At 37.2% G+C, this 17,937-nt stretch overlaps 6 protein-coding genes across 9 annotated transcripts in view; 4 read left to right on the plus strand and 2 right to left on the minus strand.

Annotated features, from left to right (window-relative positions):
• Positions 1–7: 7 nt before the first annotated feature.
• LOC126868016 (E3 SUMO-protein ligase ZBED1-like) lies at positions 8–3,659 on the plus strand. 2 transcript variants are annotated; one of them, XM_050623151.1, is made up of 5 exons: positions 11–459; positions 563–1,665; positions 1,752–2,167; positions 2,248–2,402; positions 2,479–3,655. In XM_050623151.1, the coding sequence occupies exons 2-5, from the start codon at positions 658–660 to the stop codon at positions 2,799–2,801; spliced, it is 1,902 nt and encodes a 633-aa protein (XP_050479108.1). In that variant the 5' UTR covers positions 11–459; positions 563–657; the 3' UTR covers positions 2,802–3,655. The 2 variants fall into 2 exon arrangements, with proteins under 2 accessions (XP_050479107.1, XP_050479108.1); XM_050623150.1 differs by having other exon boundaries at positions 8–1,665; positions 2,479–3,659.
• On the minus strand, positions 3,459–5,096 carry LOC126868036 (transmembrane protein 138). Its single transcript, XM_050623184.1, has 4 exons — positions 4,963–5,096; positions 4,816–4,888; positions 4,569–4,743; positions 3,459–4,509 (listed from the first exon to the last, which is right to left on the minus strand). Exons 1-4 carry the CDS (start codon positions 5,094–5,096, stop codon positions 4,403–4,405), a joined length of 489 nt encoding a protein of 162 aa, XP_050479141.1. The 3' UTR covers positions 3,459–4,402.
• A 20-nt stretch (positions 5,097–5,116) lies between these two features.
• LOC126868028 (XK-related protein 6-like) lies at positions 5,117–7,840 on the plus strand. The gene is made up of 5 exons (XM_050623173.1): positions 5,117–5,682; positions 5,761–6,266; positions 6,334–6,655; positions 6,730–6,885; positions 6,944–7,840. Exons 2-5 carry the CDS (start codon positions 5,961–5,963, stop codon positions 7,426–7,428), a joined length of 1,269 nt encoding a protein of 422 aa, XP_050479130.1. The 5' UTR covers positions 5,117–5,682; positions 5,761–5,960; the 3' UTR covers positions 7,429–7,840.
• Positions 7,486–9,277, minus strand: LOC126868041 (dynein light chain roadblock-type 2). Its single transcript, XM_050623190.1, has 3 exons — positions 8,808–9,277; positions 8,656–8,734; positions 7,486–8,577 (listed from the first exon to the last, which is right to left on the minus strand). The coding sequence occupies exons 1-3, from the start codon at positions 8,808–8,810 to the stop codon at positions 8,366–8,368; spliced, it is 294 nt and encodes a 97-aa protein (XP_050479147.1). The 5' UTR covers positions 8,811–9,277; the 3' UTR covers positions 7,486–8,365.
• Positions 9,278–9,419: 142 nt separating this feature from the next.
• Positions 9,420–11,143, plus strand: LOC126868040 (V-type proton ATPase subunit G). 2 transcript variants are annotated; one of them, XR_007690512.1, is made up of 5 exons: positions 9,420–9,626; positions 9,975–10,075; positions 10,199–10,297; positions 10,388–10,514; positions 10,613–11,143. XR_007690512.1 is itself a non-coding variant. In XM_050623188.1 (4 exons), the coding sequence occupies exons 1-4, from the start codon at positions 9,545–9,547 to the stop codon at positions 10,460–10,462; spliced, it is 357 nt and encodes a 118-aa protein (XP_050479145.1). In that variant the 5' UTR covers positions 9,420–9,544; the 3' UTR covers positions 10,463–11,143. The 2 variants fall into 2 exon arrangements, 1 of the variants encoding a protein (XP_050479145.1); XM_050623188.1 differs by having other exon boundaries at positions 10,388–11,143.
• Positions 11,144–12,362: 1,219 nt separating this feature from the next.
• LOC126868023 (E3 ubiquitin-protein ligase MYLIP) overlaps positions 12,363–17,937 on the plus strand; it is a 39,826-nt gene continuing 34,251 nt past the window's right edge. Inside the window, exon 1 of one of the 2 annotated variants that reach the window (XM_050623165.1) lies at positions 12,363–12,528. In XM_050623165.1, coding sequence (XP_050479122.1) covers positions 12,442–12,528 — 87 coding nt within the window. In that variant the 5' untranslated portion in view covers positions 12,363–12,441. The remainder of the gene's footprint in view (positions 12,529–17,937) is intronic. The other variant, XM_050623166.1, reaches the window with a different exon arrangement.

A 17,937-nucleotide genomic window follows, 5' to 3' on the forward strand; every position in this document is an offset into this window, starting at 1 on the left:
TAGCGATATTTCTTTGAGCAAATGAACTAAAGTCGATAGCATCGTTACGAGAGGTGGTCGATAACCGATCGTGCATCGTTCTTTTCGAAACGAGAAATTGAAGTTCGATATCTGTAAAATAATTCGTCAAACTGCTGCTTTGAGATATCGGAGTATTCGCGGTAAATTTGTTATTCCTTCATAACCATGTTAAAGGGGTGATACGTGAAAAGGATTATGCATCTTTATAAACAGTTGTATTTTAAATTATGCAACGGAGATCTTCCATTTTGACGAGAAGAAACGCTATGAAATACTACTATTGCAAGAAATATTGTTTATGTATATTTTAATAAGTGGAGAATACGACGTGCCGGTACTTATGTATTTTCGTGTGCAATTATGGAAAGTAAACCGATAACATTGTCTAACAACGGAAAATCAGCGACGACAGATGACTCGAAAAGTGAAATGCAAATGGTACTAGCCAAAATGATGGAAGAAAAGTATACTTATACTTATAAAAAATTAGTAGTACCTATGTCAATGAGAAGTATTTACTGGAAATTTTTCGGATTTCCAGCTACAGACGATGGAGATATTCTCACTAAAGTAAAGATCGTTTGCATATTATGTAAAACTCAAATTGCATATAATCGTAACACCAGTAATTTGCGTATGCATTTACAAAATAAACATGCTCAAGAACTTTTAGAACTAGAAGCTACTAATCCGCCACGCAGACAAGTACTTTCTCAGGAAACAAAGGAGAGAAGGGCACAAAAGAAATTATTAAAGGCAGGTTTAACTTCGGCCCAGCATATTTACACTACCAATGCGGATGGTACTGTCCAAATAGATGGGGATATTCAATTCGTGACTGATCCAAATGTAAGTTTATCCAACATCGAGGACGATATAGCAATTGGTCAACCTTTGCGAGTTATGATTAAGAGTGGTTCTAACATTGGGAGCAATAGTCAAAATGTGGCTTTTCTTATGCCGGAAGATAATTCTATTAATCAGTCGAGTATCGATGGGAAGACTGTATCAGACGCTATAGCAGAATTTATTATTATGGATTTACAATTGCCAGAAGTGGTAGAAGGACGTGGTTTTCAAAGACTAGTTGCAACGTTGCGTTCACCCTGCGAAATCCCTAGTAAAAATAAATTAGAAGAAGAAATAATACCAAAGATTTATGATACCTTCCGTGAATCAGTAGCCACAACTCTATCTTGTATAACAAGTGAAGTAGGTTTGACTATTGAGGAGTGGAGATCAAATTCTGACGAACGATTTGTTACTGTTTCTGTATATTATCAAAACTCTGGTGAACCAGTGTTAGAATGTAAAGTGTTAAGTACTATTCATGCTCCTTTAGATTGGGAGGAATCTCAGTGGGGTAATGCGATAGATTCTTTATTGCTTGATTGGGATCTGAAAATAGAAAGGATAACTGCGGTAGTAGTAGCCACATCCAGGACAGAATTGTTGAATGCTTTGACGAATCGAGGATTAACATTAGTTCCTTGTTTACTTTATACTTTACAAGTGTGTGCTCAAGCTTGTTTTGAAAGCCCAGAAGTTGCTACCATACTAGCAAAATGTAGGGCAGCCATTGGAGCTATTATAAGTCATCCGGCTGCGTCTGCGGCGTTAACTATGCAGGAACAATTATTGGAAGTAAGTAAAAGGATGTTATCGTAAATATGTCATTTATAAAATATATAATAAGTTATTGCTTTATAATGTATTTGATATAATTGTAGTTGGATGAAAATGCTATGTTAATGGATTATCCACCTATATGGACATCGACGTACAACATGCTGGAGCAAATGGTTCTTCGTCGTAATATTGTAACGTCAATTTTAGAAAGCATGGAAGGTATTGACCAAGAGGTAGTTGATTTGACAAATGATCAATGGAAGATCGTAGAGGATCTTGTAAATGTGCTTGAACCATTTAAAGTTACTATTATGACGCTTAGCGAGGAAAAGATACCGTTGATATCTTTATTAAAACCACTGCTCTGGCAGCTTGTATCTTCTCATCTTAAAATAAAAGAAAGCGATAGTGAAAAAGCAAAGGCTTTCAAAGAATCTTTATCTGATATGCTTTGCGACAGATATGCAGATTATAACGTTACTCTTTTACTTCAAATTGCAACTACCCTGGATCCAAGGTAATTATACATTATTATTCAGATAATTTTTCTCTAATCTAAATTTCGAAAACCACAATTAATGTTATATGATATATTAGGTTTAAGCAATTACCATATGCTACTGAAGAAGATAAAAATTCAGTAGCGACTGATATAAAAGAAATGTTGACGAAACTAATACAAGAAGAATCTGGAGATAATATAAATATGAAAGTTGAAGAAGAGCCTCTGACTAAGAAAAGTCGCGTATCAGGTAAATGTTTCGACCTATATAATGACATTAATCTTTAAAATCATTGGAAAAGGAAATACATTTTAATTGCATTCAGGTATGGAATTCTTGCTTGGAGGATTATGTTCGATGAAAAGTGGAATGCCTGCAGAAGAAAAGGCAGATCTTGAACTTGTACAATATCATTCTGAATCTACCGCACCACTTGACTACTGCCCTCTTCAATGGTGGGCAAAAATTTCTGCAAAGTGCCCAAATTTAGGCAAATTGGCTTGTAAATACAATTGCGTACCTGCATGTTGCGCACCACCCTGTAGAATTCCGGCAGAAGTGCAAGTTTTATACGACGCTAGGCGAACGGCCTTACCGCCTCATTTAATAGATAAGTTACTCTTCCTTCATGGTAATCATACCGTATGAAGGAAATATTAAGTTTCACTGAAATATAATGTTGATAGATTCCTACGTAATTTAAGTTTAAAGTGAGGCTCCTAGGAAAATTTAAATGAAATAATAAACAGAGCTACAAGTCGCTAATTTAAATTAATTTTATTTATACGAGGGTAGATTAAAGAGTTTACAGAATCGCGATAACAATAACAAGCGACAACTTCTAGCGGCGATTTCTCAAATTTTTCAATCTCGCCTTGTATTATGATATATATTTCATTTTTATTTTTATTGAACTATTAGAATCCTATAATATTCTAAAAGTCAAATTTAAAATTGGTGGATCTATAGACATATTTGTTAAACGTTTTACAAAAAGGAAATACATTTATTTTCAAAAAAGTCTGACAAACTTCGTATTTTGAAATTGCCATCTTGTATTTCAAGTGTAAAAATATTTTGAATGAGAACATTAGAGTGTCATTATGATTTAATGAAATCTGTGTTTTTTTTTTTTTACGCAAATAAGCCTACCGTAATAGGGCATTATTAATTCTAGAAAAGATTTGGCTATCAAAACAATTTTATACAAGATTGAAAAATTGAGAGATAACAAAAGTTAAGTAAGTCTCATTTATAGAAATTGATAAGAGATAATAGTTTTCCATTTGCAACAGGTACGATGTATTAATCTTTATAAAAATTCTTAAATGTTATAAAGCATTGAAAATAAAATTTTGATGCTGTAAATATTGCATAAAGATACGAAATTAAATTTTTTGTATTTTTTACAAAGAAAAACTGTTATTACTTAACTTAACATTGAGATGCATGCGTGAAGTGATTAATAAATAATTTATAATGAATTTACTTTTGTATATTAAAGATGTTATGCTAAGTTATATTGCAAATTTTCTGAAATTTTATAACAATTCTCTTTGCAATTTCTTTCTATTAATAATAATAATAATGATGGGAATGATCATCTTAACGAATTAATAAATCATTTGATCATTTTCAGCTCTTACCTTTGTCATTAATAGATGAGAATTTCAAAAGATATATTCTTGTGATATTAATTTATATTTTAGAAATACTAATGTAGTACAAACTTAACATTTTATATTATGAGTAATATCTATATTATTAGTACATTTTGTATGTTTATTTGTTTAATGACTTATGAATTATAATTTAGTGTTTAAATGTATGTAATATAGTATTGTATAATATGAGTTATATACATGTATGCTTCGTAAAATGTATAAAATTTTACATTTTATTTTTGTAAAATGTCAAAATAATTGTAAAAAGTACTTTATTAATACTTTTTATACTGTATATAAAATGAATTAGTCTTAAAAATACTTTTAAAAATTGATTGCTATTGTATATTACATTTGTAGCAGATATACTATAGCAGACATAAATATTTTTGAAAAACTCAAATTAGGGTAAAGGGAAATTGTAATATTATTCCACTTAAATTTTGTTTTAGCAATAACTATATTTCGTTGTAGATAAAGTAAAAATATTTACAAGAATTGTAGGACATCTTTTTTTGCTATTATACATTTCTTCTGCTTATCACAGGTGAAAAGCTTTTGTTAGTTTCTTTTGTAACATAAATATTATGACAGGCTGAACTGGCTTTGAATCCACGTTGAACTTTCATAGAATCTTGGATCTGCGATTCTAAGAGATGCCCTTTTATAGAAATAATAGTGTAAAACTGCAACTAAACATGAAATAATTGTAATAATACTATGTACATAAACTTGATTGAAAAGATGTTACCTCCTCTATGTAATGAGTAAAAAACATGAAAATCTTTAGTCCAATAGTATTTGAGAGGTGATGACCAGTGCACTTTAATGTCCCATGTATGTAAACTAATGCTTAATACCATATATATGATACACAATATTAGTGTTACACGAAATTTTGTATATAATAATTGTATTAATCCTATCTGCATGAAAAAACATACATTTTTTGCAATATTATTTAAAATATTAGTTTAACTACTTTTAGTGATATTTACCTGAAAAATGTAAGTGGAAAAGAAGTTAACTAGTAAAAGTGTAATAGTCATAATAAGACAAATATCTTGAGCCCTTAAAAACAAAAATTAAATACAATTCAATTGTGTATACTTATTTATCATTTTAAAGATAAAAGCATCACGTACACGTAGAGAATTAATAAATTAATTGGATTCGCTCGGGAGAAAGTAGCAAACGAATTAACAAAAATATCAAAGAATAGTACTAAATATTGTATGATTATAGTGACTAGATATCTCTTAGTATTTATTGTACTCATTTATTACAGAAAAATAATTCACTAATGTACAATAATTCATGAAATCACAATTCTGCATATGACCATATTGTTAGATTCTATAGGTTGCTATGACAACACAAAATAGTACGTAAACGTAAACAATACTGTCTCGCTAAGTGACCGGAATTGTACCTTACCATTTGGCCGTTGTTATCCCCACTATATCTCTCTGTTTTAACTGTATACATATTACTACTATATTACATGACCGATCTCAGCAGTACGCATGCATTTTGGGTTGATTGTGGAACAGAATGGAGTATCACTGTCTTACTATATCTCTCAATTCATTGTACATTCGTTTTATAAAATTCCTGGCACAGATGTTACCTTGTTAACTGACCAGATTTAATTTGGACCAGCGGCCAATTTACGAGGCAATATTGTATATATTGCACCCAAAAATGATTCATAACGTCTGGCGTAAAATACATTTTTTAGATTTTGTTAAATCTCTTATGAATGTTTACCTCAGGCAGTGTTATAAAATTTGTATCAATTGGATTTAAACTGTATGAATTAAGTGGAAACTCGTGACGTATCAACTGATTAAAAAAAATTACATGTAATTGTGTTCAACATAATGTATCAAATTGTGTTTACATATTGATCAAAATAGATAAATACGTGTTTCGTGTTGCAGATAATCAGTGAGATAAAAGTAACATTTAATAGAAATTCTGTGAAACAAATAAACGAATGCTCGAGGACAAAAGTATTTGTATACTAAGGTTATATTTTTAACATGAAAATATGTCATGACTGACAAACTAATTACAGTCAGTAATTCTTAATATTTGAATTTGAATTATGTTACTGGAGATTATTTGACAATAATTAAATATGGATCCTCAGACTAGTAAACATTTGCATACAAGACAAATTATTGGCATTTTTCCTATATTGGAATTAAATGTCGATGATGTAGATGTTCCTTTAGAAAATCCAACTACAACTTACTTAGATATCTTTTTCCTTGTGTCTTCAATCCTTATGCACATCGTGGATGTGGCAATTGATATCAATCTTGCTGTAAGATATTTATTAGCCAAAAAAATAACATACTTTATATGGACAACTGTTTTTATTCTTTTACCTTCATTTATAAATGTTATAATCAGTAGAAGAATGCAACAACAAGATGACAAGGTGACAAGTTATATTAAGTAGTAACATTGCCAATTAAATTTATAATTCAAATCAATCTTCATTTTAGATAAATGAAACATCAAATTCTTCCAAATTTAAATGTGTACATGCAATGTTAACAAAGAAATTATGTTGCCTTGTACTTGTAGCATTTCAATTAGCACCGGTATTACGTTATTACAGAACCTTGAAATATGCTCTTTATGCGTACAAGTTTGAAAAACAAGGCAATCGTAATGCTCAAAGACGATATTACCTCAAAATGCTGGGAGAAGATCAAGATGTTGCATTATTAAGAGTATCTGAATGTTTCCTTGAAGCTGCACCTCAACAAATTTTACAGTTAACTATATTGTTAAAACATTACCACAGTGATATTAACTTTGAATGTAGATATACTTTTATATCACTAATTTTGTAATTTTAATTAACAATATAAAATTGATATTCATGTTAATTGTAGTTATTCATCAGGTAGCTAGTATTGTTAGCTCCCTTGGAAGTATGGGATGGGCAATGGCTAGTTACCATCGTAGTATTAGATTGGCTCAACAAGATAAACTAAATATCGGTATTACAGGAACTATTCTTCAATTTTTATGGCATTTTTGTACTACAGGTATGTACATTGTCATTATATAAAAAAGTTCATACCTTCATTTGTTAACATCTTTCAGTTTCAAGGATATTGTCACTTAGCGTTGTGGCAAGTATGTGGCCATTATACACGGCCATTGGATGTATTTTTCATTGGATTTGTATGACTATTTGGATTATCGTTGATTCTCGTGGTATATTGGAATTTTGTAGAAATTCTAATCATGCTCCACATTGTTCTCCGAAAATCAAAGAACGCATTTATTCTGTATTATTTTCTATAGTGATTGGTGTAATACATGTATTCATATATCTGAATACAGTGGACGGTAGTACATTTCTTAAACATGTATTCTTTTATATAATTTGTTTTGTTGAAAATATAACAGCAACTGCATTTTGGATATACGCTTCATCGGATGAAGTTAAAAATTCTTGGTACTTTAATGTACTCATTGTTCTTTGTATTGTACCGTTCTTATTAGGTATAACAGCTATGACAGTTTATTATGGCGTTTTTCATCCTTCTTTGAAACATCAGAATTGTGCGAATACACGAGTCTAGATCATTTTTATTCATATTTAATCTATATACGTATTACAAAAGAATTGTACAAATACGTCATTCTTACTAACAATCATTTATTTTTATCAATCGTATTTTTTATATTTTTATAAATCTATTTGTACCTGGTATGAATTTCAAAGCTGAAGAAATTATCTGAGTAAATAATTTTGATATTACATCTAGTATATCGTTCATACAATTTTTATTGTATTCTCTACAATTATGTGTGTGTGTGTGTGTATCGTATAATGAATTTTATATATAAGTACTTAAAATTCGCAAATATATAAAAATAAAATGACAAGCTCAGAAATTATAACAATATTAGATTAAGTATTTAGTTAAGTTTTTTGTCATGTGTACACTCTATGTATTTTATACGCTTTTATAATAAATAAAATCAACAATTTCTATGCCTTAAATATTTATGTATTATAAATCTTTTTATATCAGATATTAATTAAAATTTTACACACATGTACACGTACATAGAAAAATGCAAAATATACTTAAAAGCACTCTTGAATATACAATGGTGAAACTATTTCTTAAGCGAATATAAAAATTTATCAAATTTTCAAGTAACTCAAATTTATTTGAAACAACAGCATAAAGTGTTAATCACATAACGCAAATGTTTTTAATCATATTATCTCTTATGTTAATAAATAATAATTTAATTATAAGATTTTCTGCTTACATGGGTGATTTAATTATGTTTAAGTCTAATTGTTCCGCAGTGCTTGTAACTTCAATACTCGGTAATGGCATTACAAAACACATTTTCTACCATTAATTTATAAATAAAAAATTATCTCGTCCTTGACATTAGTATTATAAAGATGGCATTATATAAAATAAAATGTGCTATATAAAATAATTCATTAACAATTAGCAAAGCATATATCTTACATATTAGTATTTCTTCTGGTTATCAATCGACTGGATTCTGTATTACTATAAGTATAAATTCTTTATCCGGAGCCACCATAATTTCATGTTTCTTACTACGAATGCGGAGAAAAGTAAGGTCATTGGTTGGATCCAAATCTCTTACTACAGATCGTGCTTTGTCTGACAGTTGGCTTATTAATCCTGCGTATTGAACTGTCGTAGTGTTATCCAACGTAGATTTAATTGGGATACCTAGATAAGTAAGTTTTTGTTAAGTTTAGTATAATAATTATGTATGGTGTCCATATTAACACACAACACACAGTATACCTTCTGCATTAACTACGATTGTTCCAACCACTCCCTTATGCGATTGAATACGTTTCATAGTTTCTTCTACCTCTTGTGCCTTAGGAAAGATGTGTTATTCTAAAGTATGCGAAGTAACATAATTAGGAGGATATAACTTGTCATAAACCTACCATCTCTTAAACGTATCAATTTATACTATGTGTAATATAGTGTTAATTATAAAATTCGTAATAATAAGTTGTAACGAATTTGGTATTGACAAAACGTCACTTGGATCGTACCGCCCACGATCGTGTATACGACCATGGTACGTTTTCAATGAGATTGTGGCTGCGCGATCACTTTTTGTATCGACCATCAGGTGGTGAAATGATCATCCAATAAGAGTTGCCCACCGAAAGGCATCTCAGCCAATCGTATTCTAATTACTTAAATTTTTAATTTAATTTCGAACTTTCTTTTCTTCGTATAGGTATATTTTCTTCGTAAATGATTCTTTAAACTCGAAAGTACTATTGAATTCGTAATATTTGTAATTTCTCTTGTAATTCTTCTAGTTTATTTGCTTATGAAATAAATTATTTGTTACTTGCTATTATCGAACCGAAAGTTGCCAATAATTATATCTCTCCATTTATTCGAAAAGAAATAGAAAATGAATAGTTGGCGTGGATAGAATAGCCATGATTTAACGAGTCGATCGCAGCGCTACGGCTAGCGGTTGACTCGCATAGTACACCTTACGGCAACCTCGCTCTCCACCACGGGAGTTGTCAGACCTGTATATACGACCGCGATACAACGCCATGGTTTAAGGCGGGGCAAACAGCGGAAACTCTAAAGTCATATGATCATATGATCGATTTGCGATTCCTTTAGAACACAGACGTCTCTGATCGTTGCAAAAATGGCCAGTCAGACGCAAGGTATTCAACAGCTTCTGGCAGCCGAGAAAAGAGCAGCAGAGAAAGTCGCAGAAGCTAGAAAACGTGAGTTTCCATTCGAACATTATAAGCTATGTTTCAACACGGATATATTTAAAATCTAACCCGCTGTAATCAATCCTTTTGCGTCCCTTACTTTAAACTGGTATAACTCTTTAAATGCTTAAAAATAATTATTAATTTAATAATTACGAGTAGCTCCGAATGTAAATATAAATTTGACAAATACGTATAGCTGTTGCTTGTTTGGTATTCTATGATAAAAATTATCTAACCTTTGTCGATATAGCAGGTTATTCGTAGAAATACTTTTCAAAGTTCTTCTAGTTTTTAAATAAAGATCTTAATATTAGGATTAACAAAGTACGAATTGTAAAATGACTTTGTTTTTAGGTAAGGCGCGTAGACTGAAGCAAGCGAAGGAAGAGGCTCAAGATGAAATCGAGAAGTATAGACAAGAACGAGAAAAGCAGTTTCGTGAATTTGAAGCAAAGGTGACCAACTTTAGATACACGGATAATTTCTGTTCCATTTTGATTAAATATATATTATACCGTACTACGAAGAAGTAAGAACCCTTTGATACATTATATACGACATATTTCTGTTATGTATAGCATATGGGTTCGAAAGAAGACGTAGCAGCACGTATAGAAGCCGATACAAAAATAAAAACAGAAGAAATGAATCAAACTGTATCTATGCATAAAGAGAGCGTAAGTTAATATAAAACATATATAGAAGAAGTAACGATATTTTTCATGTTTTACGCAACATTTTTAGTATTTGTATTTTTTATTATACAGGTCGTGCATACAATCTTGGGCTTGGTCTACAACATTAAACCGGAATTGCACAAGAATTATCGCTTAGAAATTTAAGTGAGAAAAATCGTATCGATTAAATATAAATATTGCATCTTACGCTATAAATGTACATTAAATATTTCCTTTTTATCATAATTTGAAACGTACCTATTGCCGTTACGTTGTACTTCTATCTATCTAAATGTATATATCTTTTAATCGTAGATGGCGATATATATTCGAATTACTAGAACTCTTTCTGCAGTTGCTATACGACAATAAATGTAATCGTACCTATGCTGAGCTTTTACCACTGTATTGGAAAGTTTAAGGATTATAATAGTGGTGTCACAGTAGCGCTATAGACATATTAAACAAGTTATCGTCATTGTGATATATCAAGGCCTAGATATATTAGGATGACGCGTAAATGTTAAAGCTTAGGGTGGTGGAAAAATATTGTGCGCTGTTAAGCGTATATCGTTAGATGTCATTCCATGATTCTGCTACATCGAGGACAAAATGCACGTTAGAATATTCCGTACAACTTCCAAAGAATCACAGATAAGCTCCTAAACCGATGTGATTCTCACGACGATGTACATATACATACTATTTGTTTTGTTTGAAAAATTTAAGATTTGTTAAGTTATAGGAGAAAAAGAAGAAGTTATATCTCATGTGTAAACCCTGTCTCTGTATGCTGATTCATCTGTACAGTATTAATGTTCGAAAATAAAAGCGATGAAAATGTAACTCGTGCTTAAGCTCCTTTATCATCTACCGAATGATAGAGTTTCATGTAGAAACGAAAATTTCGTTATCGCTCAATTTTCTAAGCATAACTATGTAATCTGCATAGTTATTATGTAAAACATGTTTTACATTTATAGTATTTGTAACGCTCGATTTTATCGAGCGCAATTATCGAAATTTGTACATGTTTTATATCGTACGATAGATCAGATATAGATATAACTGATTATAACAAGAGAAAGGGTTGAATAAGAAAATACTTGATCGCGAGACTCGCATCTTGAAAGAAATTTGTACGTACGTCGTAAAGCAAGATCGAAAGTTAAAAAATATGCGCGAACCAAGTTTTCGCGTTTGTCGATATATCGGGCGCAGACTCGGGTTGAATAAAAAACGCAATTGCGACGTAATTGGATATTTGTGTTTACGTTTATCAGAATTGGTTAGACATTTAGGTGAATAAGAAAATACCGAGTGGGAGTAGAGAGGAGAGGAGAGGTGGATGAGTGGGGAATCAGCGTGGAATCAGCTGTATAAACCTAACCTTCCCCTTTCATCGTAGGACGTAGGAGATGGTAGTCTCAGACAGCAGTTGGTTGGGCGCGCGTAGTGCGTGTGTGTAGTGTCCGTTGACAACACTAGCGCCAGTCTATAGACATCGAGAGGTGATTCGATTTTGTGAACTAATGCTGGCAACGTGAAGCGGTCAGTACGTGTGCCATTCTGCACCGAGAAATGGAAACCAACGAGACTCGTTCGAGTAATACGAGCGCGAACACGTTGCCGATGTTCGAAGTGTGTAAAGATGCAGTGACAGCTGTGCACGTTTACGCGTTTTAAATCTGTTATGATTGAGAAGATGACGAGTAAAGCCGGACGCCGACCAGCTGCGAGTCCGAGGAAGAGATTGTTGTAATCGTCGCCGTCGTCGTCGTCGTCGTCGTCGTCGCCGTCGTCGTCGTCGTCGCCGTCGTCGTCGTCGTCGTCGTCGCCGTCGTCGTCGTCGCCGTCGTCGTCGTCGTCGTCGTCGTCGTCGTCGTCGTCGTCGTCGTCGTCGTCGCCGTCGTCGTCGTCGTCGTCGTCGTCGTCGCCGTCGCCGTCGCCGTCGTCGTCGTCGTCGCCGTCATCCTCGCCGTCGCCGTCGTCATCGCCGTCGCCGTCGTCACACGTGCCGAAACTTGTGTGAACGTGCGTTTTGGTTTGTTGGTTTGTTGGTTTGTTTCATCGAAACCGTGTTACAAGTTTTACCAAGCGAAACGGTGCGGGTGTACGAACCTCTTTGGATACAACTTAACAAGATGTGGTGTCTCGTTAGTCAAGCAAACTCCGTCATCCTCGAAGTGCAAGTCGATCCCAAAGCCATTGGTCAGGTGTGTCTCGAGAAAGTGAGTCATTTTACTACTGTTGCATTTTTTATTTGTTTACCTTATTCCTTTGTCAGAGCATATATTCGTCCGTCCGTTGCATCTTTTGTAACGTCGATTTACCGCGTTTTTACGCTTCTCCGAGAAATCGAATGAAACGAGGATTTGAAAGAATTTGGAAAATTTGAAGATTGAACGATCGAAACGAAAGATTGCGAGGCGACGCGAACGATTCGATAAAGACGAATCGCGTACGTTAAAGTCTGCTCTAGGTTTTTACAGGATTTCTGGTTGCTTCGATCGCTAAAGATCGGATATAAAAATGCGCTTAAACACGGTAGTACGAAACAATTAAGTTAGAATGCAGCTTTGTTCGAACGTGACGCGTAAACGGCGTGTTGTCGTCATTGTAAACAAAGAGAACGTTCATCGAATATACATGCGTGTACGGTGGATCGATTTCTTAGCAAAAGTACGTTAAACTTGCGTCGAAAATAGAAATTTTAGCGTTCGGTCCGATCGAGCGATCTTGAGCGAGAAACGGAGGCGGAGAATCTCGACGCCGGATAAATATATACGCGTAAGGGATAAGAATGTAAATGTATGCGGAAAAGTGGCGGGTCGTGAAAATGTAAAGCATATTCGGTTTGAGGGAAAGACGGTGGTGGTGGACGGTGCCTTACGGCTAGATCGTAACTCACGTGCGCAACAGATGCCTCGGAAACGTTCGGCCACTTGCTCCAGCAATTTGAAATTTCAGGCCTATACCGGCGTGCAAGGTATCTTGTTTCTACGGGGAATTTATTAGCGCGCCGTAATTTTAGATCGTGGGCAGGGGGATGAGCGTGCTTACGATCGTAATTTATTATCGAGACGCGGTGACCTCGCGACAACCTCGGCGGCGGCCGTATCACCAGTAGTAACGTCTCGTTTATTCTTTGGGGTATAACTTTATTTATAGATGCGAGACGCATCGGTTGCGTGTAGCACAGCAGTTGCACGTATGCAAACAGATAAGACTACCACCAGCGACTAACAGCCTTGATCCTCTTGCTCTCTGCTCGTTCCGTCTACCCCGCACGTTCTCTTTCGTATTTCTTTCTCGCGCAACGATACCTGGATCGTTGGTATCAAAAATAACCGTGATCAGTTTATAGAAACCTTTGCTCGTGTTAAACACCCCTTCTGCCGATCGAGCGAAACGAGTTTACCTGGCGTTGCACTGGCCGCTGTTGGTAACCGTTTCCATAGGTTTTGATAAAATCGTAGGGGGTAAGGAACGAGTAGAGAGAAAGAACTCCCGCTACTTCGTCTACAGAAACACGGAAATAACTCGGAAGCTTAGGAGAGGAAGCGAGCAGGCTGCTGTCGCGCGCAAACGACACGCTACGCGTAGATACGCTTGCAGCGACATGTTTACTTCTAATACGAATCGGTGCAGAGCACTCGACGATGATTACGGTGTAACCAAGTGGGTCAAAGCCTAACTAGGTCGCAATTTCACCGAGCATCGTATTATTCGATGCTCGGTATGTGTACGCTTATTGACGAAATAAATTTTCGTGGATCGTTGAACCTACGTATTTTCCATTGGACGTATTCGTTCGTATAGTTACCGTTAGATTTACTATCAGACTGCTATTGTTTAAGTTACGACTCTCACGGCTGAGTTAGAAATACCGTTCTTCGACCACTTTTCTTCGATTACCGTCGATCGAGAGGAAGAGAAACGTTGGAAGGCGGCACGCATCGAAGACCGTGTTGGGAACGACCAAGGAGGTAGCAAGCTCGTTCATCACTAACCGACGGTCCTAAATGTTTCCTTTGTGGGTTTTAAAAGTTTTAGCAATGGCCGTGTTCATGCCCCGGATGTGTTTCATCGATTGTTTTATAGCTGTACGGACCTGCGGGACTCGTCTCTCTTTTATCATCCAGGCTACCTCGTCGTTACTCTTTCCTTCGTTCGTTCGTTCGTTCGTTGGTTCGTTCTCTAGGGACCATGGAAAAAGGTACCGTTCCGATGTAGCGGTTCGATCGAACGATTCCTTGTCGAATTCTAATCTCTCGTTATTTTCGTTGCCTATGTTACAACACGGTGCTGCGAGAACGCGGTTGCACGTAGCAACGACTCGATAAACTTTGCGTCTTGCGTCGTAGGCAGATTTTTCCGTGCGCGTTCGAACGATTTTGTTTGGAAAAAGGAGAGGCGGCGCGCAACAAAGCGCGACAAAGCCTCTTTCCAGCTATAATACTCGGTCGCCGTTCAACGGCCGTTGAATAAGGCAATATCCCGAGGCTTTATCGTGCCCGTTTTGCACGAACAACCAGGGCCTGTTATTACATCGGAAAATTGCCGGACCTGCGTTTTCTCCTCTTTCGCTCTTCGCGTTCTTCCTTTTTTCCAGTGTTTGACAAAGTTCGCTTTCAAATAGGTCCGTTCGCTCTTTTCATTTTCCTTCCTTTAATCTCGTTAGGCGCTATTTAGCAGTCGCTAGATGGATACCTTCGGCCAGAAAAGGAAAGGTCGGATCGTTTCTATATCCTGATTACTTTTATGCAAATTTCAAACGTTCGTCTGTCTCGTCTCCTTTCTTCTTTCCTCTCCTCCCTCTTCTTCTTGTCTCGTTCTTTTACGTAGCGCGACCCATCGCGACAAGTTGGTTGCGCAACGCAACCTATACGTACACGTAATTACACGTTGTCACGTATCGTAACGCGCGATAGAGACGCATTTCGTCGTTATCGCCGTGTCCATCGTGATTCGCGAATTCGCGAATTCCTCGCTTCGGCGGCCGACCACGGATTCGCAAACGTTCTTTCCGTCTGCTCGATCGATAAATCAAGCGATCGACGTCGCGTGACTTTTTTATCTGCCTTCGAACTCGAGGTATTTCGCACACGACGATACTCGACGCGAAATATCGCGAGCATTCCGAGTCCAGACAGACGTCCCAGACGTCACGGACATCCAAGGTACACGCGTTCGTCGAACGGCGATTAAATTCTTGGTACAACGGCGTGCGAACGAAAGCAAGCCGATCGAATACCATCGAATTTCTCTTAAAAAATACCTGCGTGTGTCGCAAACGTTTTTACAGCGGCGGTTATTTTTCGTCGTTACTCCGGTGTATAAAAATACACTGGCGTGTATACGGGTGTTCGTTAAGGTGAAAAAAGTTAGCGAGGAAAAAACGTCGGGTTTCGTGTTCTTTGAACGCACGCGGAGCGTACGTATACGATTATAGACGGGAATTAACAAGAACGAATTAACAAGAAAAATCAGATGCGGATCCTTGTCGAGGATGGGAACGATCCGGAGATACGAAAGTCTTTCTCTCCTTTCTCTTGGTGCAGCGTATACGACTTTATCAAGGCGAAACGTTCGAGCGAATTTGCGGTTCGGAGAGAAGACGACGAGGGAAATTTGAAACGTCGAACGTTGCTCGATCGTAGGTCGAAAGAGAAAAACTGGACGATATCTGGTGATATTCGAAGTACGGTTTCCACGGGAGACATTAGACACAGCGATTGGCTCGTTGGCGATTCGACGCGGAAATTGGGTGAAATACGTTAGAACGGAAGCGACGTGACAGCCGGAAATGAGAAGATCTTCGTCACCTAGAACCGCCTGGCATTCTTGTAGCTCCGTAACGTTCATGGATAAAACGCGTTGTATCGGCCAGGTATCCACGAGTACGAAATATTTTCCTTTTATCTCTTCCAGCGATACGGTTCGTATCCGTCGACGAATTGCAGGGTATCGCGTTTGCGAGAAGCGGACGGAACGGCTCTGGAAGCGTCTTTTTCGCGACAGTCGGGTCGAAACGAAGAGTTTAGGCAGAAAACGAGAAGGTGCGTTTCCGCCGATTCGAAGAAGCTGGATTATGCGCTTATGCGCACTTTGCGCTCTTAAATCGAACCCCGCGTATCTTTTCTCGTTTGTCGACAACCGGCGAATCGCGTCGTAACTGTTGTAATATGCGGTCGTTGGAAGAACGTTGGACGTTGGACGCGGTGCCTGGTACAGTTAGAAGTAGGCTGCGTATCTCTTGATCTCGCGATCGAAGGACAAACTTTGAGGACAAACTTCGCTACCTCGATATTCGGTAAATTATCGAAGCTGTCGGTGGAATCGCGTCGAGCAAAATCCAGCCGAGAGAGCAAAGTTTGGAAAACAGCAGAGGCAACGACAGAACTTTAAAAGTCGCTTATGCGGCCGAGTTTGCCGAACGAACGGTCGAACCGTCTTCCTCTCCATGTGGAACGAATCCAAATTTTCGCGAACCAGGATTGCCCGTTTATCGTAGTGGTCCCGCAACACGCAACCCGCTTCCGCACGGCGATAACGTATATCTGCCGCGTAGATCGCGAGATCTCGAGTAGAATCTCCAAGCGGCGTTAGGAACGCGTTACGGAGTATCTCGACGATCGTCGTCCATCCTTCGTCGCGCGAACGACTATTCATCCGGGCGAAAACAGAGATAGGTGCTCTGTTTCAAATTAAACGGGCGCAAAATCGTAACGTTGTTCGTCCGCGATAGCTTCGCTCGGCTCGTTACGTACGTGCGAGTATCTCGGACGAGCGAAATCTTTAATTCCGACGATCGAAGTTCGCGCCTGGAATACAGTTGGGCCTACCGATCGACCAAGTTACGACACACGCTGTTACGAAAATCGCGTTGCGAAATTTGCTCGGGAGAAAGGGAAAAGGTGACGAAGAGTCGTAGGAGAGCGATCGATTCCCGTAGGTGTTTCGCTGCGAGTTACTACAAATTGCCACGCGTTGCATATACGGCCGCATATACGTTTCCATAAGCATCGAAACGAAACCGTATTGCACGGTTTTGCCGGTTATTTTCGCCTTCGATGTGTCCCGTTTCTCGCGTTCTCTTCCGGCGGATGTTTTCGCCGTATCGCGTCCACCGTGTTGTCGATCGCGTTGGTATTCCGTCGTATCCATCGACGCGGATCGCTCCAACAACGATAGTTTGGCTTTTGCTGAGAAACGGTCGATGCGACGAAGGACGATGCGATGGTCGTATCGTACGGTGACGATTACGGAGTTGGCTGTGCGATTTTCTTCGATTAGTTGGATCAGTTAGACGGAGTCGTCGTTCGTTCTTGGAATTGTAGCCGACTGGACGTCGCGTTCGAACGATCGGCGAATCGTCGTAACGCGAAAAGCCGAGCAGGTACTCGCTTCTTCCTCTCTAGAACCGATAGCGACGACAAAAATACACGAGCGAGTATCGCCTTTCAACGCGAATTACCTACGCAATCGCGTGGCTCTGCAAATGGGTCGTACTTACGCCGTATGCGCTACTTTCCGCACTGGCGATATTCCAGGCGCCGCGTCGCAGAGGATAGTTCTCAGCCTCGATGCAAAGTACGACAGAGACAAACGATGACATATCCGTTTATAAGGCGCGA

The sequence above is a fragment of the Bombus huntii genome, chromosome 7 (genome assembly GCF_024542735.1).
Source record: "Bombus huntii isolate Logan2020A chromosome 7, iyBomHunt1.1, whole genome shotgun sequence".
Lineage (NCBI taxonomy): Eukaryota > Metazoa > Arthropoda > Insecta > Hymenoptera > Apidae > Bombus > Bombus huntii.